Raw genomic sequence first — 27,804 nt, 5'->3', positions numbered from 1 at the left:
CCTTTATTTAACCAGGAAAATCCCATTGAGATTAAAAACCTCTTTTTCAAGGGAGACCTGGCCAAGATAGGCAGCAGCAAGTTACAGATTTTTTCCAAAAATTGCCAAAATGTCAGTAAGATGGCCAACCTTTTCTCAGATCCTGCAGATTAAAAAGTCTGTCAAATTTTAGAAAAATGTCAGTGGTGATAAAATTGTGCGTTTAAAAAAAATTGTGGGTTCAGCAGCAGGTTAGAGAGAAACGCTCCCCCACGCCCACTAAATTTGTCCACTCCAGCTCTGAAGTTTCTGTCTATTTACCTTATAATTATGATAATTATTAATACTATCCCTCTTTGGCTTTTTTGTGACAATAAAATTGCATTGCTTTACAATAACTGTGTCAAACAACAGATCAGTGCTATGAGATAATATAAAAATAGAGTACTGAAGGTGAGTACAACCGTGCTAAAGAGCACTACTTCAGTAACAGCACTGTTGCTCTCCGCTGCTGACATTTTCCTAATGTTGGCATGCTAACAGACTAAACTAAAGCTAGCTCAGGCTAAACTTGAAGGTGATAATGTTACTAAAACCATCTGAGTACAGTCTCTTCAAATAATCCTGATAAATATAGAAGATTTCTCTTTATAATTAAAAATGGATTTGCAGTTAGCTGGATAAAGTTTTATTTGTTTTATTAGTTGTTTTATCTTCTCCTGGGTACGCTGATACAGGATTAAGTAAACTGGGGGTGCTGCAAAATTGCTGTTTCAGACCATAAAGTCAAATCAATCATTCTCCAAACTTTTGTTTTCCATCTGCTAATCTCAACCTTCTATAAAAACATTTCCTTTTTAATGTGTTAAATATTTCTTCAGTGACAAAGAGTGACAAAACCCACATTTTTAGCATTGCGTCTCAATCCAGAAATAAATGAAAATATATTTATTTTAGCATTTAGCTGGAAGCACTGCTGCATCCAGACTCACTGAGAAAGATATTTAACAGCAGTAAAGAACTCAAATAAGCCAGTGGACAAATATAGTATTTATTATTTTTTAAAAATTACAAACCAGTAATAATGATTTAGATTCACAATACAGAAAATACATAATAAACATGTTATAACAAGTTATAATTTTAAATTAACCTCAATCAGTAAACTTTAAATGTGTGATCTCTTTGACCCATCAGTCAAATTAATTAAGTCTTAGTCACTATATTATTTCATTATAATACAATTCTTTACTGTCAGCTACCCTACAGGTACTTAAAGGTATAATATGCAGGATTTTCCTAAAACAGTAAAATCTCTCAGTTTTCCTTTACTGTTGTATTTATCTGCACAGACTGATTTAATATATTCTGTTTTTCCTGTTTTCTGTACATTCCTGGGTTGCAAGCATTGGGCAATGGTTGTGTAGCCCCCAGCTAATAACAACAGGAGGGCGGGATTACATCACTGCCTCTATTTCTTTCCTCATAAATATTATAAAAGAGCTGTTGTGATGTTAGTTTTCATTGCATGTTTTCATTACACCAACATCCAAAATAAGAAAGAAATTTTAATAATTAGACTGGAATAACTACTACTGACTGGCACTCATGTTTTTGTGGTTTCCAGTGTCACACTCTGGGTAGTAGCTACTTAAAAACTACAGAAAGTATTAATGCAATGTTATCTGGTAATGTTATCATACGTGTTATAGTCATTGTCAACACCAGTTTATAGCCTAGAGCCACACCTAATTCACACTAAATTAAGAAATGCAGCACCTTCCCTGCTGACTTGTGTGATTTCTGCTTCAGAACTCAATCATTGTAAAACAATTAGAAAATTATGCTTCATTGCTTTTTTCTTGCTAAAGCTGTTTCCTCCATCCTCATTCTCAGGCCAAGTTTACAATAACTGACCATTGCTGCATATTATACCTTTAATGACATTAACAGATCTTAATACATGTGAAAATCAGCTGTTTTTGGCATTTCAGAGATACGCTTGGAAGATTGAACTTCAGTGAAATGGTTGTCAGCAGTTCAGAAGACACGGGAAAGCACCTGAGATTTTAAAGAGTGGAAAAGTGAAACTATCATAAGAATAGAAAAAAATATCCTGTACTAAAAGTTTCTTGAGCTTTGTGTGCACCAGTTCCTCCTGCCCACCGAGAGCTGAATGTCTGTGACAGCTGCAGGTCGCTTTGACTCCTCCATCTAAACTGCAGCTTTGTCTTTTCGGAAAAGGAGTGACATTAAAAGAAGGTAAAAGTTTTTCTTCTTGAAAGCCACTTCTCCTAAATGGGCTCATCAGACTCCTCGCTCTCCCTCTCCTCCTGCAGGGAGGACAGTGTGAGGACAGGGCTGGTGGCTGACATGGGAGAGGCAGGGGCTGACGGCGAGGTAGAGGAGGAGGTGGAGGGGGATGCTGCCTCCTGAGCAGGGCCTTCGGCCCCTCTTGTGGAGGTGGAGCTACTATCGCTCTCCATGGTGCTGGGGGAAGAGGAAGCAACGTCACACCCAGGAGCTCCTCTTGAAGGCTTCCCTCGGGAATCATCTTTGGACTCCCTCCTCACCAGCTCCCCTTCCCTTCTGCTACCCTCCCCCCACAGGTCTCTGTCCCGTGTTGGCGAGGAAGTGGTGGATGAGGGAGGCTGGTGCTTCTTGGCTTTCCTACTGGTGTCTCTGAAACTGGCCAGAGGAGGACGAAGCCTCACCCCGCTCCGAGTTGAGCCCTCTATGGCTTTCTGCAACTGTTACAAGAGTGAAAGAGGTTTAAACATCCACAGAAGCAAAAAAAAAAAAACCCAAACATACCACGAAGCAGAGCAACAACATAAGATCATTAAAGTGAACATCCAGCGAGATGAGTTGTGAGGGCGGTTAGTGGAATAACTGCATGAATCAGAGCGTAAAGAATGATGCACGCGGTGACAGAACAGCTCACAGCTCGTCATGCCACATTACCGGATCAAACCCAGAGAGGTGACAAAAAACAAGCCGATAAATTAAAACAAAATGAAAAGCAAAAAGTGACTTTACCTCTTTCAGTGCCACAACACCCACCAGCTTACCAATGCTGGTGACATAGGCGTGACTGAGACCCAGCAAGGAGAACAGAGTGTGGGTCTGAGTAATGAGAGAGGAGAGAGAGGACACGATCCAGTCAGTGTTAGATGTGCTGTACTGTGACAGTGTTCTGCTTGCATGACTGCACTGTTTCTCATAAGCAATTTTTCTGCAACAAAAGAGGAAATGCATGGCTTTGCTACATAGATGCATAATAAAAAAAATTCAAGTTTCAAAGTTTTATCATTTTATCATTTATCAAGAACAAACAGGGCGTTCTGTTTGTTCAGACTCTTAGGCCAAGCTGAAATAAGTCTAATGTTTCATCACAGCTTTCAGAAAGCTCCTTTAGAGCTACAGTTGGCAGACAGGTGGGCTTGGTATGCACTTAAAAAACTGAAAACTGAAGTTGGGACAGATGAATCAAAAACTCTTGGATGATGTTAGTGATGTCAAAAATCCTTAACTGGATCATCTCAGGAACACAACTATGGAGCTCTGGGCACAAAAACCTTACCAACCTGGTTTTTGACCTTTTGTCTGCCAGTCACACACAACAAAGCTGGCTCAAAGGGAGCATAGCATTTATGGGAGAGAGGCTAAACAGTTTGTTTCAGACTGAAGAGTTTATTCCTCCCGTTTCCAGTCTGTGAGCAGAGATCATGACATGAAAATAAGTCATAGCTGTAAGTGTGCAGAACCAGTATGTGTACATGATTTTTGATGATCACCTTATGCAGAGACGTTCTTTCCACCAGCTGAAATGGAGAGGGGTCTATGCGTATCTGCTCCATATCAATTGGTTTGTTCAGCTCTGCCTCTTCCCAGGCTTTGATCTGCAGCCAATCACAAAGTAGAGAGATGAAGGCGCAAACTAGGTTGTAATTATCAATTAGAGTGGTTTGTTGGTCCATCGTTGAGTATGGGGCTGCGCAATCAATAGTGTAAAGTACCTCCTCTGGAGACATGGTGTCAGTCAGCTGAGGGGTTGTGGTCTCCTGAGAAAAGTGGAGGAAGAAAGAGATGATAGACCAAATGATGAAAAGAAAGATAGATGCCCCCTGCTGGTTTTAAAGTATTACCTACTGCAAAAGCTATCACTAGGTCAGCTTCGGGTTATGCCCCCACCCCCCTCATCACATTATTGAGGCTGGCTTAGACTGCCATCCCTGTCTTAGCTGTCACTGCCAACACAGTAGCAGATCACTGATGCACTGCTTCTTTGAGTGTTTAGCCTCAAAGCAATGGATACATAAGGTTGATCCCAGTACCTGAGTATCTGTCTGGCCTGACAAAGACGTGGAGGAGAAGAGTCTTTGAAGGGTCCTCCTGACAGATGGCAGCTTGCGCTTGTCTGGGGATGTGGTATGGCAACGCATGTCAGAGTAGAGACAAGTGACATGGATGAGTGAACCTGTCCTTGTATGTAGTGGAAATAACGTGTTACCTGAGTCTGTGTGGTTGGCGGAGGGCTCCTGAGGTTTGGGGGCAGGAACGGGTCCATTACATTCTTCCTGCACAGGAGTGGTGGTCTGACGGACACAACGCTGTTAGTAAGGGGGTTGCAGACACAAACAAACAACACCTGGTGGTCAGGAATAGGTCACATTTTTCCACCTTGTCGGGGCTTTCCTCGTCTCCCTCCTCATCTACAAAGGTGAATGACTCCCAGCTGATTTTGGAGGCTTGACCCGGTGAACTTTGACCTCTTTCAAAGACTCGTCTTTGAGGTGAAAGCCACCAGTCCAAGAGGGCTTGAAGCTCTGTCCTCTCAATTGAACCTAGCAGAATCATAGATTCTGCAAAAAAGGAAGTTTCACAGGGAAAAAGTTTGGCATTCAGGGGGAAACTGTTGATACTTACATGAGATCAGCTTAGCACCAAGTCAGAAAAAATAACTTTAAGGTAAAAAACGAATTTAATGGTCCTTATTTTCTGTCATAAATATATATATATATATTGTTACAATGGATAATGTTGACAGTGGCCAAGGTTCCAAAAAAGAGGTGAGAGTAATCCCTGTTAGACAAAAGCTCAGGCTTCAGACAGTAAAAGCTGTTTTCTCAAAATTATCTCTACTCTTGGCTCCATATGATATCATTAGGAGCTGATATCTCCCCAATATGATCATCTCATGGACACAGCTCTGCCTCTGCGCACTGAAGCTCCACCCACATGTGATTAAACCCTTCTGTTTACGAGGGCGGCCAATCAGAAGCTTGTTTCAGACAGATAGTCAACTGAAGATCTGCACCAAGGCTAAGAGGAATTATTTTGAACTGTTAATCATGGAAAGCTACTTATAGACCTGGTCTATCCCATTAGTACTAAGCCTTTTAAAAGCAAAATAAAGTATTATTGTTATGGTTCTGGGTCGGTGACCCAGTGTTTTTGGTTTTTGTACTTTTACTTTTGATTTCATCATGGTTTGTGACTGTTTGTGTTTTGGGTTTCTATCCTAGTGTTTCTAGCTCCCTAGTTTCGTGGTACTTCCTGAGTTCTGATTTTTAGGTTTCGTTATTTGACCTCCCAGTGTTAATTCTGTGCTCCCTCTGTTCTGTGTCATCCCTACCTGTGTATTCTAGTGTAGTCAGGTCTCTGTGTAAAGCCAGACTCTGAGTCTGTCTTCGCGCGTGTTTTGAGTTTCCTGTTTTATTGTGAAAGTCTGTGTCTTATGCCAGTGTGTTCAGTTTGTGTTTCCCCTGTCTCGTCTTGTTGATCACAATCAGCTGTGCCTAGTTTCCTGTGTGTATTTATAGTGTGTGTTCACTCATGTTAGTTGCTAGTCCCTCTGTGTTTCTTCCCTGCGTGTTTCTCCCAGAGTCGTCCATTCAGGTTCGTTTTGTTAGTTATTCCCAGTTTAGGTCACCTTGAGATTTTGCTTTGCTCGCTCTGTTTGTGCCACCTGTGTTAAATAAAGCTCGCTCACTTCCAAGCCAGTGCCTGCGTCTGGATCCTGTCTCACACTCATCACACGTCTGCCCCCGCAGCCATGACAATTATGGCTCACAGAGACGGCAAAGATGTTGCTCATCCTACCTTTGGAGTCGACGATGGGGATGGTTTTCAGGGTCGTGGTGTCAAGCAGGTGGTTTAATTCCCGAAAGGTGGCTTGAGAAGACAGAAATCTCACTTTGCGCACCATAATGTCCTCCACAAAGATGTTATACTTGCTGGGAATGACGGGATACAACAATAAGTACAGGTTGTCTTTCATGACAGCGGTATGAAAAACAAAATAAGGACTTTTAGGTATTTTAACTTTACCTTATGTGCCCAAGGGCCAGCTCAGGCAGGTAGGGTAGCTTCTTCACCTGGATGATGGAGTCGTAGAGAGACGGCTGTAGACCCTGCGCCACCATATTAGCTAAGATGACGGCCACCATCATGGGTAGGATGTGGGAGATTTGACCAGTGAGCTCAAAGCAAATTACTGCTGTGGAAACTGTATGTGTGACGGCCCCCGTCATCGCTGCTGCACCTGTGATGGGGGGTGTGATATAATTCCTCCTGATTATTGTACATCATCATTTTCAGAGGAATGGTTTTGTTTGTTAGTCCACTTAAAACTGGCCCATGAGTCAAGCATAAAAAAGACACCAAATAAACCTGTTTTGTATCTACAACTTAGCAAAGAGTCAATATAAATTGTATCTTTAGACACTTTGTTACTAGCAACCTTGAGTTCAATCTGCAAAAAAATGCCCCAAATAACCCAGACATGAAGTCTATCTGAAAGTCATGCCCTTAATAAAGAGAAAAATATTCAGTAACGATCTGACACAGGACCTGATAAATGTCCTTCATGCCCTTCAGATGATCATCTTCTGTTCACCGAAGCAAAAATGGACACAGAGGAAGGATGGCTGTCAAGAAGCCATTATTAAGGAAGGGAAACGGGTAGAAAAGGCTGAGATATATGAAACTGATGAATCCAAATTGAAAATTTTGGGTCAAATCATCATCTGTACAGTCAAGCCCATAATTATTAATACCCCTGATAAATTTTGACTTAAATGTACTTTTATTCAACCAGCAAGTTTTTTGTTTTGTTTTGTTTTTTTGACTGGAAATGATGATTTTTTTATTTTTTATTTTTTTACCAGAACAATGCCTCTTCATCGTCTTATCATCTTTTGTGAGACGCCTGTGTCATTTCTGGTCAAAAAAACCCACTTGCCTGTTGAATAAAAGTAACTTTAACTCAAAATTTACCAGAGGTATGAATAATTATGGGCTTGACTGTATATACAGAAAAGGTCAGGAGAGAGGTACAACAGCGAGTTTCTACAGCCGTCTGTAAAACACTGACAAGGCTCTGTCATAGTTCAGGGCTGTGTTTCAGTCACTGGTGTTGGGGATTTTACAGTGAAAAGTACAGTGAGATTTTGATCCACCCTGTAACACCATCTGGAAAGTGTCTGATTGGCACTAACTTCATTTTTCAGCATGAAAGTGATCCCAAATGCACCACCAATGCAGTAACAGCATATCTGGATAGAAAATAGAAGAGCCTGGACCTCATCATTATTGAACCAGTGTGAGATCATCTTAACAGAGAATGGGACAAAAGGCAGGGGAACCATCCTGAAGATTACTTAAAGAAATTATAAGAAAGTTTGAAAGAGTTCAGACTGTTGAAACTTTTACTTTTAAGCTCGTCAGAATTGTACAAACTCTGTTTTCGGTGTATTTCAATGTGGTTTAAAGTTTCAGTAAATCACTACACCTATTTCAGCTAAATAAAACAAACCATCAATTAGCTTTGAAAGCATTATACTATTCATGACACAGTAAATCAGAAAACCTTAGGACCGTCAAGAGTTTAGTGGTCTTGTGAGGCAGATAAAGTACATCTAGTTTTAAAAAACAGGCTTACAACACTCAGTTGTTATCAAATGTAATATTTTGTAATGACTTTTTAAATTATAATTTGTTTATTTTAGCACACAAACTGATCATTTGGCATGTTGGGGGGGATTTCTGCTGCTAAATCTGCAGCTTGAACAAGAGAATATAAAACACCAAAAAAGGAAAGAACTTTTCTTAAATCTACAACTCTTCAAATAGCCTTTGGGGACCTGGGGGAAGGTTAACAGACTGACCAATGACAGCGTAACCTCCTGGCAAGATGCGGTAGACTATCCCATCAAACAGGATTCCATTTGGGAACAGAGTGGCCATGATCTCTCCGACAAGGCGACCGAAAGCAGCTCCTTGAGGAGAGAGATAAGGCACTCTGGTAAAGACAAATTGAACTGAAGATCAGCAGGAGACTCGCATTACAAAATCCTCTTACCTAATATGAACACCGGCATAAAGGCACCTGAGGGGATGGGCATAGTGGTGGAAACTGCTGACATCCAGAACTGCAACACAAAAACAGGATCAAAGTAGGATCGAGACCGATCCCAGAGGTTTTTCACGTTATCGCACACAGTGCTTTTCAAGGCAACACCCACTCCATACACAATGTGAGGAGGAGGCAAGGAGGGAGAGATACCTTCATGATGAAGAAGAGGAGAAGGATGATAAAGACACTGACACGAGGATGAAGCCACGCGGCAGAGCGACCCAGGCCGGGGGGAGCAGGGTATCCTGAGATTTTGGTCCAGGTGAAATTATCAAAGAGTGAGTTGATACACTCTCTAGGCATCAGCTGCAAGAGGAAACACAAACACACAGAAAAAAATTGTCCTAAACAAGGTTTACATAAACACAAAATCATCACATCCTGATGACACTACATGTTCATAATAAAAAAAACTGAAATGTGACATGTAGTATAAAAAATATTCAGGAAGAATAGAAATTATATATGTTCCAGTCCATTTACATTAAAAGAACAATCCTATTAATTTATAATCATGCAACAGACAGACACACTTTCACAGATAAGGTTTTAGTGTTTGCGGACTTAGTGAAAAGTCACCTGATTCATATCAGGTTTTAAAAAATACCACCAGAAATGAACATGAAAAAAGTCAGAGAATTAACAAGATTGATGAATTCTGACCTCTCCAGCCATAAACTGTCCAAATCCAGGAGGAAACGTGATGGTGGCGATGATCAATGTCACTGCACCTGGATAGATCAAACGACTGGGACAACACACAGACCGAGACACGCACGAGTTCATTAAAAGCAGCAGTGTATCCCCAGAGGACTACAGTTGTCTTGTCATAGAAATAACCAGTGTGTGTGAACCAGCGCTGATTGTAGAGCTCTCTTGATGCTGCTACTCTCTTTTCTCTAATGGTGAAGACTAATGTTCCCTGACTGTTGAGTCTCAGAGGGTAAGTGAATCTCCCCATTGAATGAATAACTGGCTGAAAGGTTGTTAAGGCTTTGCTGCTGTCCTGACCAGTGTTGTGAGACTGATGAGTTTGGAGAGTGGAGCTGAGAAACATTAAGAGGAATTGGATTTAAATGCACAAATGGTTTCAGTTCCAAGAAACAGTTTCTGCTACCAGAGTCACAGCAGTTTAAGGGCTGAGCGCCACATTAATCCACAGCAGCGGGGAGGTCTCTGTTATGTTTCTGCATCTGTGTGGGGATCTTACTGTTTGGTTAGAAAGCGTGTAAGAGCCGTAGGCCTTCTCATGAAGAGAACCACCTGTCTGTTCAGGTAAACGAAGAACGCTCCCAAAAAGCCACACGAGATCCTGAAAGACGAAAGAAAGCTGGGTTAAGGAGCAAGGATGCAGCTTTTTACGTGACTATCGCGGATTAAAGGAACCTTGCTGACTCATATTATTTCAACACAAACACATGCAGGCATGCAAGTGCTCACAAAGTCTCCTCACCCTATTATTGCAAATGCAGGCAGTTCTTGAAGGTCAAAGGGAAAATCCATCCGAAAGTTTGTTTTGAAGAGGGCTGTGATTGTGACTGAGAGGAAGAGAGGAATAACTGTTTCACACCAAGTGAACATGTGGTCTCAGTCTGTCATTCCTATGCTAATACTTTGACAACAGGGACAACAAGATAAATTAAACAAAGTATAACAATAAAAAACAAATACTCCAGTCCACCTGATGAGTCTGAGCCCGATATTTAAGCTCCCTTAGCTGTTTTTATGTCTCCATCAACTCCTGAAGGAAACAAATGATTCTTTATGTGGCTTGTTTCAGTCCACAATGTGCTGCTATGTAATATGCAATGGGTTCCCTAACTTTTAAAAACAACTCTCTCTCTCTGACAGTTTATTAGGTACACCTGTTCAACTGCTTGTTAATGCAAATATTGGCTCATCCAATCACGTGGCAGCAACTCAGTGCATTTGGGCATATAGACACGGCCAAGAAAGCCTGCTGAAGTTCAAACTGAGCGTAAGAATGAGGAAGAAAAGTGATTTAATTAATTTTGAACATGGTATGGTTGTTGGTGCTGTACGAGCTGGCCTGAGATCTGGAATTTCCCCATCCAACCACCTGCAGGGTTTGCAGAGATTGGCTGCTTGATACCAGAGATCAGAGGAGAAAGATCACACTGCTTTGAGCTGATTGGAAGGCAGCAGGAACTCAAATAACCAGTGATTATTTGAGCAGAAGAGAATCTCTGAATGCACTTTATGTAGATGGGCTACAGCAGCACAAGGCCACACTGCGTTTCACTCCTGTCAAATAAAAACAGGGACCTGAGGCCTCACCAACATTGAACAATGGAAGATTGAAAAAACCTTGTCTGGCATAATAACATTCAGACATTAGGGTCAGAATTTAGTGCAACCAACACGATTGCATGGATCAGTCCTGCCTTGTATCATCGTTTAGGCTAATGGTGCTGGTGTTTTAATGTGTGGGGGATATTTTCTTTGCACATGAGTAACAACTGAGCATCATTTAATCACCGCAGCTTACGTGAGTATTGTTACATGCCATGTCTATCCATTCATGACCACACTGTACCCATCTTCTAATGGCAGCTTCCAGGAAAGTAATGTGCTATGTTACAAAGCTCAGATCGTCTCAAACTTGTTTCTCGAACATGCCTCCACAGTCAACATTACTCAATCCAATCCAGTACTTTTGGTATTTGGTGGAACGGGAGATTCACATCATGAATCTGCAGCAGCTGTGTGACGCTATCATAATAATACAGGCCAAAATTGGTGAATCTATGCCATGAAAAATGAAAGTTTTTCTGAAGGTAAAAACAGCCCAACCCTACCAAGGTGTGCCTAATAAAATGTCCATTAGTTGTATATTAAAAGAGCAGTAAACAGTAAAGTTGCAGGCCTGAAAACCAAAACAATGAAAACAGAGCTTACAGATACTTAAATACTTTGAGGTACTTAAATACTTTGAAGTATTATGGTTAAATAATGTAAATACTGATTAACGGAGCTTCAGTGAAGAAGATTCATGAACAGTGTAGTCTGAAAAATCGAACCTAATCTAACTGGTTATGTTTGCAATAGAGAAAAAAATTCACCCTGGCACATTTCTGTAATATTTTAACATAAATTCCATGAAACTGAGGTTTCAGACTTTAAAAGATGAAGATTTCCCAAAATCTGTTTGGGTAAGAGTGGCTATGTAATGATCACCCCTTTCTGAGTTATATATTATTTATAAAATTACACTGGAAATGTGAAAATATCTAGTATTGTAATAAAGACACAGGGTCACCTGAATGCAGCTTGTAGGGATTTTAGGCTACAGGGCTGCTGGGCTGCTTTAAGACTGCGATGATGTATTGAAACATTTCAGGTTTATGTAAAGAAGCAAGTATTACTCAGCTGTCATATTCAGCTACTTTTAATAAACAGCAAGCTCAGCTGTCTTTTTTTCAGTAGTTTGTGTGTATCTGTTGAATATGCATTTCCTCCTTCTCACCAGCATCCTTGTTCCAAACAGACAGCACCCGGAATATGAAGGCACTGAATGTGGCGGCAAAGTATCCCCGCCAGTAATTCCTCACCGCAAAGTAGGTAGACGTGACCTCAATACTAAACAGCACCCCTGGTGACGGTGGATCGACAGAAAAAAAGGGGAGGAAGGACAGAGGGAGAGGAGGGATTACAGAGAAGAGCAATGAGGATGGACAGTGAGAGAAAATGAGGGGGAGGAAGAGGAGAGGAAGAGAAGGGAGAGAGAGAGAGAGAGAGAGGACGGTATTATGAGTTAAAGCAACAAAATGAATTCAAAAACACTTGAAGCTGAGGGTGTAATTATGCACACCAGGAGAACCACGGGGAGTTAACACACATTCAAACGCAGCTAAACACACACTTACATGTAGTCTCGCTCTCTGACACACAAACAGAGACATAATCAGCATGTGAAGCTATAAAACAATAATCAAAGCTGTGTGAAGCTTCTAAAAAAAGATTTAAAAAACATATTTTGGGACCAACATTATGTCAGCAGTAAATACATTCTAGTTTTCTTTGTATACATCTAGTGACTTAAGTATAGTGCTGTGCAAAAATTGTAGGCATTTCAGAAGTTTAGATTCTTATCTGTCACACACCCATCCGCCCTCGGGGAGAGTTTAATCGTCCCAAAATTATTCTGCAGCGTGACAACAGGGCCAAACAATAAGCCGCCGTCATTAAAAGAGCCACATTGGACAGTAAGAACGGGCCTTGCAGAAGACAGTCTGTCCTTAATCCCCTCAGCTCAGCATTACAGGAAGAGACAAGAGACACTGAGACAGACTAATTACCTGACAAACACCTTGAAAAGCTGAGAAGTGGTCAAAGTTAACTAAATACTATTCACGGCATTATCTTTGAAACTTTCCATTATTTTTTTTAATGCCTAAAACGTTTGCACAGCATTCGATGTTTTGTTGACTTTTGTACTTTGGTTGGTACTTCAGCTCATGATTGTTCACACTGATAATTAATAAACAGATTATTAACCTGTTCTGTAAATGATCTATCAAAAAACTGGGATCTTTACAAAGTTTTTGATTAGAAGAGTTTAATTATTGGCTTACTAACTTCAGCTGATTGGACCGTTGAACTCTTTACCCTCTGTTACTAAGGGGGATTTATTGATTTTTAATATGAACCAGTATTGAGTCTTTGAATTACTCACACTCTTTATAACTTTCAAGTAACACTTTATAAAAAATGGAAATTCAATATATTTTATTTGAAATTACAGTGTAATACTACAAATACTTAAGGGCATGTACACTGCAATAAGGGGGTAAAAAGTCAGGTTTTTACAGGAAACAGATAATTTTACTGTAAGTAAATTGAAGCACTAAGTACTAAGTTTAATCTTGCTAGGCAAGATCAATCCACTCCATAATTTGGCCTAAAAAGTGTATTTACAATGTGAGATGGGGAAATATTACCATGAAATTATGCAGAGCTTACTTATGTTTATCATTGTGTACCTTGTAAGAGTACATATTGCTTCCACTGAAGGTGTGGCTGACCTGTTTGAGCTATTTGATTGCTCACATGTGTATCTTTTAAAATGGCAACTAAGTGCATATTTGCCACTGGTCTTCAGTGACTGTAATAGTAATGCTCACTTTCAATAATTCACAAATCAGACATATTATATATGTAAAGAAATAAAGACAAGCATAATGTGTCCCCTTTGCGAAACAAACAGGTCTAAGAATCTGATCCAGTACAGGAGGACGGTTGGTGCAGAGGTTGTGGCTGAGAGGCAGTGTGGAAGATGTACAGTACCTCCTAGTGGAGTGCCAAAACAGCATCCCACTCCCACGGCACAGCCAACAGTCAGTATATCTGTGTAACCATAAGGGTTCTACTGACACAGAAAACAGAGGGGGGGGGGGGGGGGGGGGGGGTGTCACAGAGTGAGGGATGAAAGGCAAGAGATGATGAGGGGTGGTGGTGGTGTTGGTGGGGAGGACAATAACAAGAAACATGAGTGTTGACAAAAAGACAGCAGAGTGAGTCGGAAAGAGGGGGAGAGAAAAAAAGATCAAGGTGGTGAGGACAAGAGGGGGAACCACAGAGGGAGAAATGACAGAAAAGAAAATTGGAATAAAGTGAATAAATAATGTTCACTAGAGTGTGATTAGAAAAGTTATAAAGGAGGGGAAATTACACCACGAGGATATGAAGCAGAGGAGGCGCATGCCAGTGTGAGTATACAGACTTTGAGGAAGCAATTAAGCAATCAGGAAGCAAACGAAGTGGTCACATTGTCCTTGGAGACAGATCCCTGCAACTGATTGCAGACTGAAAATTGAAGGTAGCACACATGAAATACTTCCACTGATTATTCATGACCTTGAATGATGAGCTGCTGTTTAACTTTTTAGACTATTTAACTTTTTAGACTATTTAACTTTTTAGGATAGTTTTTAAAGGAATAATCTGCAATTCTTGTCTTTCTGCTGAGAGTTAACGTGCAGTGAAAAGTATTAGCCCCCTTCCTGATTTCTTACCTTATTTGTTTTGCCCATTTGTCACCCTTATGTGTTTTAGCTCATCAAACTAATTTTAATATTATACAAAGATAATCCAGGTAAATAAAAAATCCTGTTTTTAAATGATGATTTCATATTTCAAGGGGAAAAAAGCTATCCAAACACGCCTTGCAATTGTCCCCCTTGTTAAATAATGAATTAACTGTGATTACCCACATTTATGTTTTAAAAGCTGAGTTCAGAATGATATCATCATTTAAAAACTGCATTTTGTATGTACTCAAGTTATCTTTATATTCAAGTTTGTTTCATTTGCATGATCTGAAACGTCTATACATGATAAAAATATAAAAGAAATGAAATCAGGAAAGATAAATACTTTTTCGCAGCACTGTAGATGGAAACATTGATGCCATATTTATATATGCATGCTTAACATAAAGCTTAAGCCAGCAGGCAGTTGAATTAGCCTAGGATGACTGGAAACAAACTCCCCGTTTTCAGTCTTAATGTACCTTCTAGCAAATACAGCTAATTCACAAGTTCTCATTAAATTTGTCTGAACCATATAAACGACTGACTGTGGGCTATTGTGCAGTAATTCAATTCAGTTTTATTTATTTAGCGCCAAATCACAACAAATGGTGCCTCAGGGCACTTTATATTATGAGGTAAAGATTCTCCAATAATACACAGATAAATGCGTAACAACATCAACATCGGGGATTCAAATTCAGTTATCCCAACTGCATTTACAAAATCCAATATTCACCTGACATTGGTCACTTTTGTGGTGTTTAATGGAGCCTATTATCGCTCCATATTTTTATTATTGTACTCTGCCAGAGGGGTGCCACAGTTTTGTAGCACTGTCACCTCACAGCAAACAGAAAGACTAGGGGTTCGAAGCAGCTGCAACCAGCAACAACTGGGATGGGCTCCAGCTTCCCTGCAACCCTTAATTGGATAAGTGGGGAAAAAAATGGATGGATGAATGAAGTCTACTAGAGCAGATCTTCATGACTGAGAGAGCAAACCAATCCTTATTTATCTTATTTAGCTGGCCCCTCAGCTCCTAAACAAGCCTCATTAGCTCCAATCCCCCTCCCTTTAAAGCAGCTATTTTTCTGATTTGCTACCATGTACAAACAAAAGGTTTGAGGAACATCGTACTGTCATATTTTCATGACAGACAAGACAGAACAGTAAGTGCCCCCTTTAAAAGCCACCTCATGATTTAAGGAGGCACCCATACAAAACATCCATACAGGGCAATTTGATTATCTGCACATGTGCAAAGTTGTCAGCAAAAACAAAGTGGATCTGCGCTCCATATTTTGTTTTATTCTACATCCTCGGCCCTGACTGTTAATTTGTATTTCTTATCCTGACCTTTGCATCACGTCCAGTCAGAAAGAAAAGAAAAACAGCTCTTCCGTGATTTTGCTTTCATATTTTCTAGAGTTTAAATGTGGATTGTGTCAGACTATAACCTATATATGTTTCAGTAGCACAAAATGTATGCAAATGAAGAGACAGCACCTTTAAAATATCCATTGCAGGTGTAGCATTGATACTGATTCTAAATATAAATGTTTGAATAGTGGTTTGGTTCACTTTCAAGTAGTGCAGCACACTGATGTGAGGCCAGTTTTAACCTCCAAATTGATTGTAACTGATGTTTCTTGATGAGGTCAAAGCTGACCGTAGACCTGAGGCCGAGCGAGCAGGGCGGGACTTGCCTCCGATCGGGGCACCGAAACAAGTGGCTACTCCTACAGCACACGCACACACCAGCAGGTCCTGGTTATGGGAGCCATTCTGGGTTAAAGGTCAAGGGTGAATGCAGAGATGAATGAGAAAGCCAAGGGAAGGGAAGGGGGGAGGGAAAGAGGGAGACAGGGAGGTCACTGTTAATACACATGCCAGACATAACGGTCACACTATTAATACAGTGAGACAAACACAGACAAGGCGTGAGGGGGCGAACCAAAACAAAGACACGGGAGAAACGGGGAGGGGATGGCGTGAGCTGGATGGCAGAGACAGAACACAGCCACGGGGTTCCCACTTTTTCATTAGTGTTAAAGTTCTTTCAGCAAATTTCAGGGACTCAAAAGTGGCTTCATTTAAAATTCTATAATTAAGGGTTCAAGTACAAGGACCCTGATATGAATGCTCAACACTGACCTGTTGATATTACAGTTACAGCGTTCTGCTCTCCCAATCATCGTCTACCATGGTGCTATGATAACATTTAAGAAACAAAGCAAGGTTCTCAGGGATGTTGAGATAAATGGCACTAAATTTAAAATGAGATAATTGTAAATATCTAGAAATACCTGAACTTTTTCTGTTTTTCAGATTTAAAAAAATAATGAGAATAATAGTGAGAAAAATAGTGGGAACCCTGTAATTACAACAAAGATGTCAACAACACCATAAGTTATTACAAAAACGCTGCATTCTTCATTTAAATCAGCATGTTGACTGTGGTCAGTAAAGAGATGGGGGGTTGTGGGTAATGTAGTCAGCTTTGGTCAGGGGCTCAGCTTACCTCATAGACTCCAGAGAAGATGGACATGAATCGACTCAACACTGCGGCGCAGATGCTGGCAATGTGGACAAAGGGACCCTGGGGGTGATGGGAGGACATTACTGACACAGATATGAGTGACGTGTAATGTTATCTACAGAGACACAGAGTGCTGTCTGTAAAAACAGAGAGTCTAAACTGGGACATATTTTATCAGAACTGATAAATCACTGTGTAATTACTGGATGTGACACTTTCCATGCTACTGTAATAAGGAAAACGAATGTGGTTCTTTGCTGAGGACTGGAGTAATTTGCCTCAGTCCCGTGAGAAGCGGGCGAGAGGAACAACATGACAGAAGATGATTTATTACCCCCTCCCAGTTGGAGAGTGAGACACAGAAAAAGGACTGAAGATGTGGAACAAGATGCTGAATGAGTGGGGATAGACACAGAAGCACACAAGTAGTAAGAAGGTGAAAATATGTGTTTGCTTCAGTGCTGGGTTTAATGCAATGCAAAGCAATGGGCTAGAGTACTCAGATTACTCTGTAGTAACACAACCTGTTAGCTTTGCAAACAATCGCTTATTAAGCTGTTTTTTAAATATGTGTTATTATTAACATATTACCACATTTTCCTTCTCCTTTGCAGTGAGGAAAGAATAATATTTTTCTACATCCCTGTGAATCCTTGGCATGCATAGTGGAATGTATCTAATCCTACAGTTGTGTTAGTGCTGTAGACTGATGCAGCTCCTGGGTCTGCAAAATGAAGCCAGTGCACAAGTTTCTCAAAAGTTCCCTGTTGTATAAAAGTCTGTGATAAACGGGCCTTTTTGCTCCTTAACCTCAGTAAACACCCATGGTTCCTATTAGTAGATAAATCAGGTTTACGCCTTACACACTATTATCCAGAAGAACCTATGGTCAGTGCAAATATTAAGATCAGCTTTTGCGACGACAGACAGGGTGGATGTTACATTGCTGAGGTATTTGAATTATTATCATTGAGTGTATTTGAGCTGCCAAGGAGCTCTATGTCATATTTTTTAAAAACATCTGTAAGCTAAAACACTGGTAGTGAAGAAAACTGAGCAGATGAATGATGCTGGTGCTAAACCTGTCACTCTGAGGGAAATGAATAAGCTTGTTCCTGTTTTATGGTGGAGGAAATGCTGCAAGTACCAACTTGCTTTGAAAGGAGTCAAAGTTAACATAGTCAGAAGTAGAGCGGTAGAGGCTGATCTACTCTAAAGAGTTTCCTCAGTCGGAAACACTGTAACACAACTGATCTTGTAATGTAACACGATAGTTTTTAAAGTAATGTTGCCTAACACAGGGGTTTACCTCTTTGCCCACAGGCATCCCACTGCCCAGGCCAGCGGTTAGGCCGATGACTTTAGCTATGAAGGCTTTAAGGGTCAGATATTCTTTTAAGACTACACCTCTCAGGATGGTTTTCAGCTCAGGGATACCAGAACCTGCATTTAAAAAAGAGAGAGAAGTTATAATGTCAGTACTTTACAATAGACAAAATGAGAAAAAAGAAGCAAATACAGGAGGAAATATAATGAGAGAGGATAATAGAGGCTGACAGGTGATGGAGGGCTTACCGATGGCCTGCGGGGAAACCAGGTGACAGAAGAGCGAGGCGAACATGACAAGGATCATGGGATACGTAACCCAGGCGAGGTACTGGAGCGGTACATTGCCCTTAAGCTCCCCATGCACCCATTTATAGGCTGCAAGACAGAATAACAGTAGAAACAGAAAGAAACAAGAACAGGAAAAAAAGCACATTACACAAAGGAGCAGTGCAGAGAAAAACTGAAGATTTGAAATTGCAATAATCTCCATGACAGCTCTACCTTGCAGGCTCTTGGCACTAGCATAGTCCATACTCCAGCTAACTAGAGCCATAGTCAGTCCCAGAAGAACCAGGAAAATCCAGTCCTCTCCCATTTTTGTCACTATGTAGCGCCGCACACGAGCCAAACAATCTGGAACAGAGAGATAAAATCAAAGAGTCAGGGAGTCACTTAGTGAGATCATGGATGAAACAGATGCAGTAAATAAAGTAAATGTAGACTGATAAGTACAGATTAACTCAGTCAAATAGTCAACAAATGCATGGACTACAACATGAAAGCTCACAAAGGAAAACAGTGTAATTATTTACACAGATAGAGGTGACACTCCTATAATATAAGAATCTCAATATTCCCTGCACTAACTCCCACTTGATACAAACTGCATATTTATTTTCCTTCTTAAAATCATTGGAATTGGCTGAAACAATGACGATGATGATCCTGATTTGAGGGGCCCTCTAGGTCAGTTTAAAAAAACTCAGACAAAGCTGCAGTCACTCAAAATGTATTAAAGTCAAAATAGACATTACAGCAAAACCTAAAACAGCACCAAGAAGGTCAGAGAGGAGACTCAACCTCCCTGACACCATGTCAACATAAATACACACCAACAGTTCAACTCTGTGCACGTGTTCACAATACTGAGCATAACTCCTTCAAGTGCTTACTCTAAAGTCCCTCTTATGTCACAATCATTTGCATTTATAGCCTCCAAAAACCAAAAAGTCAAAATACAAAATACCTTCTATACCTTAAGATTTGGGTAAATGTTTTGAGTCTTGCACCTTTAGAGATTTTCTTTTTATAACTCTGGGTAGGTTACATTTAGATACCTCTTCGCAGTAGCCCTTAAGTTCAAGTGGTATTAAATCTAAGTGCCTCGTGTAGCCTGATTAAACTGCTGCCTCATATTTTATGAGCTCATCATGTTGCATGTAAAATCATAATGTGCAAAGTAACCAGAAATTGAAACCATTAGACAAATGCAAAGCTTCACTCTTTGAAAAGTCATGTAATAAAACAACAAAGTGTGTGGAAGTGGCAAAACAGCCAAATGTTTCCATATACATTTTCATAACCACATGCTGGTCACCTTGGCATTTGGAGTAGGGACGAGGCTTCTTGGTGGAGGAGGCATGGCTGTGATGCGACTCCAGGGTCACAGGGTGCTGATGATGATGCCGCCGGCCGTGGCCTTTGCGGCCTGTGGCTGCGGTATTGTCCCCTGCCTGTCTTCTCCATTGTCTCTCTGTCAGTAAACGGGCAGCCTCCCGTCGGGCGAAGTTTCCCAGCTGCTCCCTGTACTCTCCGTAGAGCTGTAACCAAAGGGACACACTGGCAATCACTATGAAACGAAAAGCACCCAGTCGAGAAATCATGTGTTTCTTGGGCTGCACAGAAGAGAAACAACACGCTAGAATGGAGAGGAGGGAGAGAACAAAAAACAGGCGAAATACCTCTGACAACTGAGACTTGGAAGAAGGATAAAACTGGATCTAGTGTGAAGAGTCTTGAGATAACGAGAAAGAGATGGGGAATGTGTGGCGTGTATGTAAGGGATACACACCAACCTGAATAGCCTGACAGACAGAAATAGACAAAACGGGCATAGAGTTTGGAAAATCCCCACCCTGAGCAAAGGCAGGGTCTGGAAAAAAGCCAGAGGAAGATATTCGGAAAGAGAGGACATTCCACACGTTCCACTTCCGACTGTGTGTGCACTTTACACCTATGACACAGACACCTACACACATGCTGTCAAACACACACACATACATTCGGTCAGCTTGCACCGGACTCGTTAAAACTGTAGAAGCTGTAAAATACTGCAGATCCGGATGCAGCTATGGTGTGTGCAACTGAAACCTACAGATCACATGCATCCCACCACACAGCAAAGCAAGAAACTGAATCATACAGAGAGCTGGCTGCCACACATTTCTGTCTCATGTTCACACAGGAAAGGAGAGCGGCCACATCCAACCATGAGGCCCAACTAGGACGAAAGCTCGGCTAACTGCACATAATTATGTGCTGGTGAAATGAAAGAAAGGTGAGACAAAAATCCACAATCTCATCTTCTCTAAAAGTCTTTAAGTCTACAGAGCGCAAGTTCATTTTTCTCCAGTTCAAGTGCACAAAAAACAGCCTCACATAACCAGTCCAGTGCAATACATGACTCACTACAACCACATGACAACGTGACTGATATAGAAGTTTATAATTAATACATGAATACACCACATAGCAGGTGGCCAAGCAGTTACTGCTGGAGGCTTTTGAAAACCTTTGATGCCTCTAAATCGTCTAGGAGGTTATTTTAAATCTCACTAAACACCACAAACCACAAACTGTTATTCAGAACAATGCTGCACCACTAACAGCTTAATACTCCTGTCCTTCAGCCCGTAAAACCTGAGCTAACAGCAGGAGAAACAAAGTATTGTCAGTTATTTGTTAATATGCAAAGAGCTGGTTGAATATTACCTCCTCAAATCGGGTTGCAAGAGTTTGCATCACGCAGGAAAACTTATATTTAAAGTTACATACAAGTTTTTCTGTGTGATGTGAAGATGGAAACTGATGAAAGTTTTTGCAACGGAAAACTTCTCCCGAGTTCTGCTGCGATTATTTCTTCCAAAGGTTGTTTTTGACAGCAACTGAAGGTACTGTCTTGTTTCTATCTGCATACACCCACTGGACACTTTATTAGACACACCTGTTCAGTGGCACAGGCAATGGGGATTTTATTTATATAATACATTTAATTCATTATATGTAAACTCAGTAGCACAAAAGATAAAAAATACAAAACCCCATTTAGGTTTACAGTGCCTCAAGGCAATGAAAACAGCAAAATAAAACATTAAAAAACACAGCTATTGAGTATAGACCTGTGTGAACAAAAGGGTCTTGAGTCTGTTTTTTGAATGTTGACACAGACGTAACTGATCTCAGGTCAGCAGAAAGCTTGGAACAGGACTACAGGAACTGAAAGCACTCTCAGCTAAAGAAGCAAAACAGAGAGGTGGAGTGTGCAGAGGAGCTTTGTGAACACATGAGATTACCATCTAAGATCATGCCAAAGTTGCCTGATTTTCTCACCATGAAAGGGAAAAAGACAAACAGACTGTCAGTCTCTGACTTTTTGGACCAACAACAATATTTCTGTCTTGTCTCTGTTCAGTTCTAAAAGGTTTTGAGACAACCAGCAGTTCATGTCATTAATGCAGCTCATTAGCTAATGAACAGAGGTCAGATCATCAGAGGAAACCGATAGGTACAACTGTATATCATCTGCATAAGAGTGGTAGGATATATTATGATTCGTTATGAGAGTACCAACTGGGAGAATGTAAATTTTAAAGTCTGTGAAAGTTGGTTGAAGACGTTTCACCTCTCATCCGAGAAGCTTCTTCAGTTCTGGCTGATTGGGACCCACACCCAGTTTCACACCTTGGCTCAGGCGATTAGAGAATCATCAGGGGGTCCTTTTGTCCCTCTGTGGGGGGAAACTCCCACTAGGTTTAAATCTGGGACTCCCCACCATTTGACCTTAGAACTGAAGAAGCTTCTTGGATGAGAGGTGAAACGTCTTCAAGCAACTTCAAGCAACTTAAAGAAGTCCAGGCGCTTAAATTTTAAAGAGTAATGGACTGAGGACAGATTCTTAAGGAAACATAAAACTGCAGAATTTAATTTAATTTCACACAAATGTCTGTCCAAGTTGTGAACAATGGATGAACATAGTGAGGGAGATCTTTATAACAGAGAAGATGACTTTGTCGCTGAAATCTAAAGGAGGCACCTTTTTACATGAAAGTGTGAGAGAAATGCAGGACTGAAGGGGACTCAGATGGTTATGCACTAAGATAATATATTCTGAAATGTTAGATTATTGTTTATAAATTTGTTCAAATTTACTGATAAAAAAATTAACAAAGAAAAAAACCCTCCATGTTTGTTGTTAGAGTTTTGTTATTCTGACGATGGAAACAACCTAGATAAGGGGATTAAGTAAAAGAAATAAAACATATCACAAGAAAATAGAGCTGTGCTAAAAAGATATCGTACTGAAAAATTTTCTGCTTCAAGTAAAGATAAAACGGTCTCCACTCATGACACTGACATATCTTATTTTCCTTTCTTTGTCTACAACCTTAAAAATGAGGAATGAATCAGTCAGTGAGCTGTTTATGATTGTTTTTGTCTGCACTACAAACGAATAAAAATGTTCTAATGTGAAAAAACATGTTTTGATTTCGGGGCAAACCAGTTTACCTTCACATTTTGCTGCTTTAAAGGCAACAAGGACTCACATACTTTTACAGTTCTTCAGTCTAGCAAAAGATCACAGAGATCACTGCTGATTACTTTCTAATTTCACCGCCTGCAAATGTATCACACAAATAACAGTGACCTCTGTCATCTTCCACTGTATGGAAGAACAGGGCAGGTAAACAAGCCGTATTTTCATACGTTTATTAAAAAAACAGCAAATATTTAACAATATGGTTTTACAGTACAGGTTTCTTGATTTTATATGTCAAAGTACACAAATCAGTAAAATGATCAATCGGTAAAATGATGGAAAAGAGAGCTACAAAAAGAAATAGAGATTCAAATTCAGTGCATGCATATGATCCAAAGTGAATTTTGAAGATTAGAGAAAGACAGCAGAGGGCTGTGTAATTAAGTCATGGCAGAGAAAACAGAAAAAAAGAATCAACCTCTGACGAGCTACAGCCTTCGGTCCTCATGTCTTTACCTGGTTCTCATCACCTGTCTGTTGCATGATGCTGCAGCAGCTCTGTCTCTGTTCTGTCTCCGTGTCCTGCACTGCACGCAAATTCACCACTGCACTACACATTAGCACCAAAGCCCTAATCCATCAACATCATCAAACAGCCGCTGGCACCAGACACCATCAAAACCAGGGACAGAAACAACAGGAACCTGTGCACTGTTCACAGAGAGAGGGAAAAAATGTGACCTCTCATGCCCTGCCTCAAGGAAAAGAGAAAAATAACTGCAGCACAGTTGATGATGTCTTTCAAGCTTCTTCTTCCTAGTGTCTATCCTTGTTGAATAGGTGTGTTGCGTATGAACACAGCTGACAGATCATGACCATGTTTAAAAGGTAATACCCAACCCATTTATTGAAAGTGCACTCCCATTTAACATGGTTAGACATTTTTTTTATTCTACACTTTCACTCAGTTCAAATGAGATTCAGGTTGCCTTGAAGCTGCTGATGGAGCCTCAAAATGAGCCAAGTGACCTTCAGATGTCTGATAAGATTTTTTTTTCACTACCACACTGTGAACCTCAAATGAATTACAAATCTCATGTTGTGTAAATATAATCTTTAAAAGTAAATATCTTAACATATTCCTCCCGTTTTAAAGTAATTATTTTTAATTAACTGGAATTATTACTCAGCCAAATCCCACTTAAGTATAATTTTACTGGTCTTATCACTTTCACTAAAGAGGTTGTGTTTCTGGCAACGTTTGTATGTGCATGTGTGTCATTCTGCCTGTAAACACGAGAGCTCGAAAAGAGTTTAATGAATTCTGATAAAACTTTGTAGGGGTGCAGAGGGGATCCATTAACATTTGGCTTACATTCACCAAAGTCTTCAAGGTCAACTTGATGATTTATTGGTCAAAATTCTTAAAAGTGTGGTGTTTGTTGTCAACATATAGAAAGTACTGTGTAAGGATTTAAAATATCATGTCACGTTTGACCTCTGACCTCTCATTCAAGATCAACAGATCGATCAAAGGGATAAATCAGTGATTGCTGCTATTAATTATTTAATTAATTAATTAAGTTTTATATCATCCACATAGTGCAGTGGATGCACCTCCTTCTTCTGCTGAGTTTTACTTGTTTGCTTGCTCAAAATCTCAAAAAGTCTAAAATCTTTGTTGTTTCAATCTCTTTATCTTTGTGTTTTATCTTAGTTTGGGGGTTTTGCATTTGTCTTCATGTTACAATCAAAAACAAATTCAACAAGTGTGAAAAGTTTATTCAAAGATGTCATATTTGGGCATTTTTGGACTGTTAATAAAGAGAAATTCACGATGTCACTTTGGGCTTTTAATATTTCTGTCACAAACTGAGCCGCAGCTCCTGCATTGTCAGAAAGTCACCTGACTGTGAAATGGTGAGACATAAAGACAAATAAAAGGTGAGAGCAAGCACGTCTCAGCAAGACAACAATGCCGACTGACAGCGTGAGAAAGACACTGAAAGCCGCGATTTATTAATGTCAGGTGACTTTGCTGTTTTCATCCCTCAGCCTTATGTTTACACTGTTTCGCGTAACCTTGCATGTTCATTACACACCGAATCTCACAATCAATCATCATCAGTAACCACAGTTTGTCCAACTTTCACATACTTTTTGCACATTTTTTGTTGCAATTGTTTGGCTCCCAAATGTGGAATGACCTTCCCACTCCAAGTCAAGAACACAAGGACATATCCCCACCTCTCCAAACTCCTCTTCCTCCTTTTCCCACACTTGTTTACTCTCCATGAGATTCCTGCGTAGCTCTCCTTGTTTTTTTCTCGTTAATCTCCGCGGACGCACGGACATAGCCAGGCGTTACTGTACGGTCCTGACACATCTCGTTATTAATTTCTCGTAAGAACCCGAGCTTCTACTGTTGTTCTTACTGCAAGTCTCACGGGATGAAGGAAATTGGAAAAATGTAAAACATCACTCCCTCGGGTTGGTTAAGACTAAAAGCCTGTATTCAAATTACGCCGATGAGCAGTCACGAGCTTTTAATTTGTTCATGGATCTGTTCTGTACGAGTTGGCTCTAACAAGATATTAAATATTGTAAAATAAAAGAAACTTCAAGTGTAAACAAAACAAACAGGTTTGCAGAGAGAAAGAGAGAGACATGGAGAGAGAGAGGTTCAGTCACAGTGAAAGCTGCTGATAGATGCAGAGGTTGAAGGGCAGTGTGACATTGAGAGTTAATTAAAAAATACAAGCATATTTCTGTGTCCCTTGTGAGGGAGCACTGCATATTCATAAATATCTGTGTGTGTTTGTGCAGGTTTCTCAGCGCACAGTCTGTGTTTGTGTCTTAAATGAACATTATGTGTGTTTATTAAGTGTGTGTGTGTGTGTGTGTGTGTGTGTGTGTGTGTGTGTGTGTGTGTGTGTGTGTGTGTGTGTGTGTGGTGAGGCCTTACAACAATATAGCCCTGTCCTGTAGCACAAGGTTAATGATAAAACCTGACCTGCTCACTGATGGACAGATCAGCAGATTACCCCCCTTACACACACACACACACACACACACACACACACACACGCACAAATCCCAGCTATCACACACACTTCCACGAGTGTCTCCATATGCATACACTAATTAGCCAGCACAATAACAATTCCATGCCTCATCCAAACACTGTTCAAGCTGTCATTTTCTAATTAAGGCAAATCGAGGCAGCCAAAAAACTGTGTCTTACATGCGAGACCACACTTCATGTTACCACCAAGAAATTCAGAAAAATCAAACCAGTGAGGCCATTAAATCCTATCTAAACCTGGTTCACGTTCAATAATTAAAGGAACAACATGAAATTTAAAGTCGGTGAAAAGAAAACGGAAGCTAGAATTCAATTATTTTTGCATACATGCATTTCATCTTGCAAAAGCAGTTCACTATTTAGGGAGGAAATAGTAAGCCTTACCAGAAACTGATCGATATTCAGACCTGTCTGAAAAGTATTGATGCGCTCCCTCATCTTCTCAGCTCTTCCTCCTGCTCACTGTCTTGCTTGTGTCCAACACTCAGTAATGCCTTCTCTGAATATCTGTGTCTTACATCTGTCCTTCCCTGTCTTTGCCAGTGTGAGGGACACCGTACCTGCTACCTGCTTCCATACAGTGAAAGAGTGTAGTGACTCTTAGGTGTGTGCGCGCGCACACGCACATACACACTAAAAAGGGAAAGCAGCAGAGGTTAATACAGACACTTGAAGCTTGACAATAAATTGTCAGCAGCTCTTAATTCAGCAGGGTAGATTCCCAGTCATGCAGCCAATCTGGCAGATTCCAGCAGCAAGATCATAAATGATACCCAGCAGGCAGGATGCAAGCTCAAGGCATGAAAATAATACCTGTTGACTGAGAGAGGACCATAAATATATTAACATTGTGTATGGATAATGCTGCACTGCTCTTCAAGTGCCTTCAGCATGAATGGCATGCTTCACTAAAACCTGGCTGAGCTCCGGTACAATGTGCCATATCATGTTTTTATTCCTCTGTTTCTGTACACAGAAGCCTTTTTTGGTGCCATTAATTAATGCTTAAGTTACATAGAAACATGATGTGAGACAGGACATTTTACACACAGTAAACCTTACTGTAAAAGCACAAATTAGCTTCCTTTAATTATAAAATACAGCCTATAAAACAGTTTAATCTTCTATAAAATGTTCATTAAAAACTCAAAGCGATTTCTTTGGTTTAAGTTGATGACCTCAGCTTCTGTTTTCCCAACTGTGGTACTTAAAATGGGTCAGTCTGGTATTCTGTTCTGACCCAGCAATTCTCACGTGGTTTATGTGCCATTTGGGGAAGAGGCAGTCTGATTTTGGATTTTTGAGATTGACGTGGCGATTTTATGGATTTATAAACTCTATAATTGTTATTCTGGATTAGTTTGTGTTTATGTGTTTACTCCAGCAATGCACTTCACAGATTAGTTAATAGCTTACTGTGAAGACACCTCTTGACTTTGTTGCATATGTGCTGCTGTGATGCATGTTCTGCCACATGTGCTGTAGAAGGTGCTGAAAGTATTGTAAACAATGCCTTTGGAAACACACAATCTAAATTACCCCAAGTTATGGTTTTCTTTTCTCTTCTGTTTGGAGAAGCGTTTTTGTACACATATTGCACAGATATGAACTGTGATGCCAGTATAGCCGCGATAAGCCGTGGAT

General features: G+C 40.4%; 1 protein-coding gene across 1 annotated transcript; it reads right to left on the bottom strand.

Annotated features, from left to right (window-relative positions):
- Nucleotides 1–1,055: 1,055 nt before the first annotated feature.
- Nucleotides 1,056–26,930, bottom strand: clcn1b (chloride channel, voltage-sensitive 1b). The gene is made up of 23 exons (XM_084943383.1): nucleotides 26,545–26,930; nucleotides 19,917–20,139; nucleotides 18,821–18,952; nucleotides 18,566–18,694; nucleotides 18,300–18,433; nucleotides 16,973–17,050; nucleotides 13,706–13,784; nucleotides 11,886–12,011; nucleotides 9,852–9,936; nucleotides 9,609–9,710; nucleotides 9,062–9,146; nucleotides 8,549–8,704; nucleotides 8,345–8,414; nucleotides 8,151–8,261; nucleotides 6,313–6,526; nucleotides 6,085–6,218; nucleotides 4,663–4,844; nucleotides 4,493–4,577; nucleotides 4,317–4,399; nucleotides 3,999–4,043; nucleotides 3,777–3,881; nucleotides 3,019–3,105; nucleotides 1,056–2,729 (listed from the first exon to the last, which is right to left on the bottom strand). Exons 1-23 carry the CDS (start codon nucleotides 26,596–26,598, stop codon nucleotides 2,274–2,276), a joined length of 2,955 nt encoding a protein of 984 aa, XP_084799509.1. The 5' UTR covers nucleotides 26,599–26,930; the 3' UTR covers nucleotides 1,056–2,273.
- Nucleotides 26,931–27,804: the final 874 nt, after the last annotated feature.

This window comes from Perissodus microlepis, chromosome 11, assembly GCF_051167445.1.
Source record: "Perissodus microlepis isolate ML-2025 ecotype Zambia chromosome 11, ASM5116744v1, whole genome shotgun sequence".
NCBI classification, from domain to species: Eukaryota; Metazoa; Chordata; class Actinopteri; order Cichliformes; family Cichlidae; genus Perissodus; species Perissodus microlepis.
Note: the sequence above shows the minus strand (reverse complement) of the source record. Positions and strands in the feature narration are given on the sequence as shown.

Coding starts and splice junctions, on each gene's coding strand:
- clcn1b (XM_084943383.1), bottom strand. CDS start 26,598: ATGAGGGAGCGCATCAATACTTTTCAGACAGGTCTGAATATCGATCAG. Junction 13,785..16,972: donor TCTTCTCTGGAGTCTATGAG/GTAAGCTGAGCC, acceptor CTGTGTCAGTAG/AACCCTTATGGTTACACAGA. Junction 4,044..4,316: donor CAGGCCAGACAGATACTCAG/GTACTGGGATCA, acceptor CACTTTTCTCAG/GAGACCACAACCCCTCAGCT.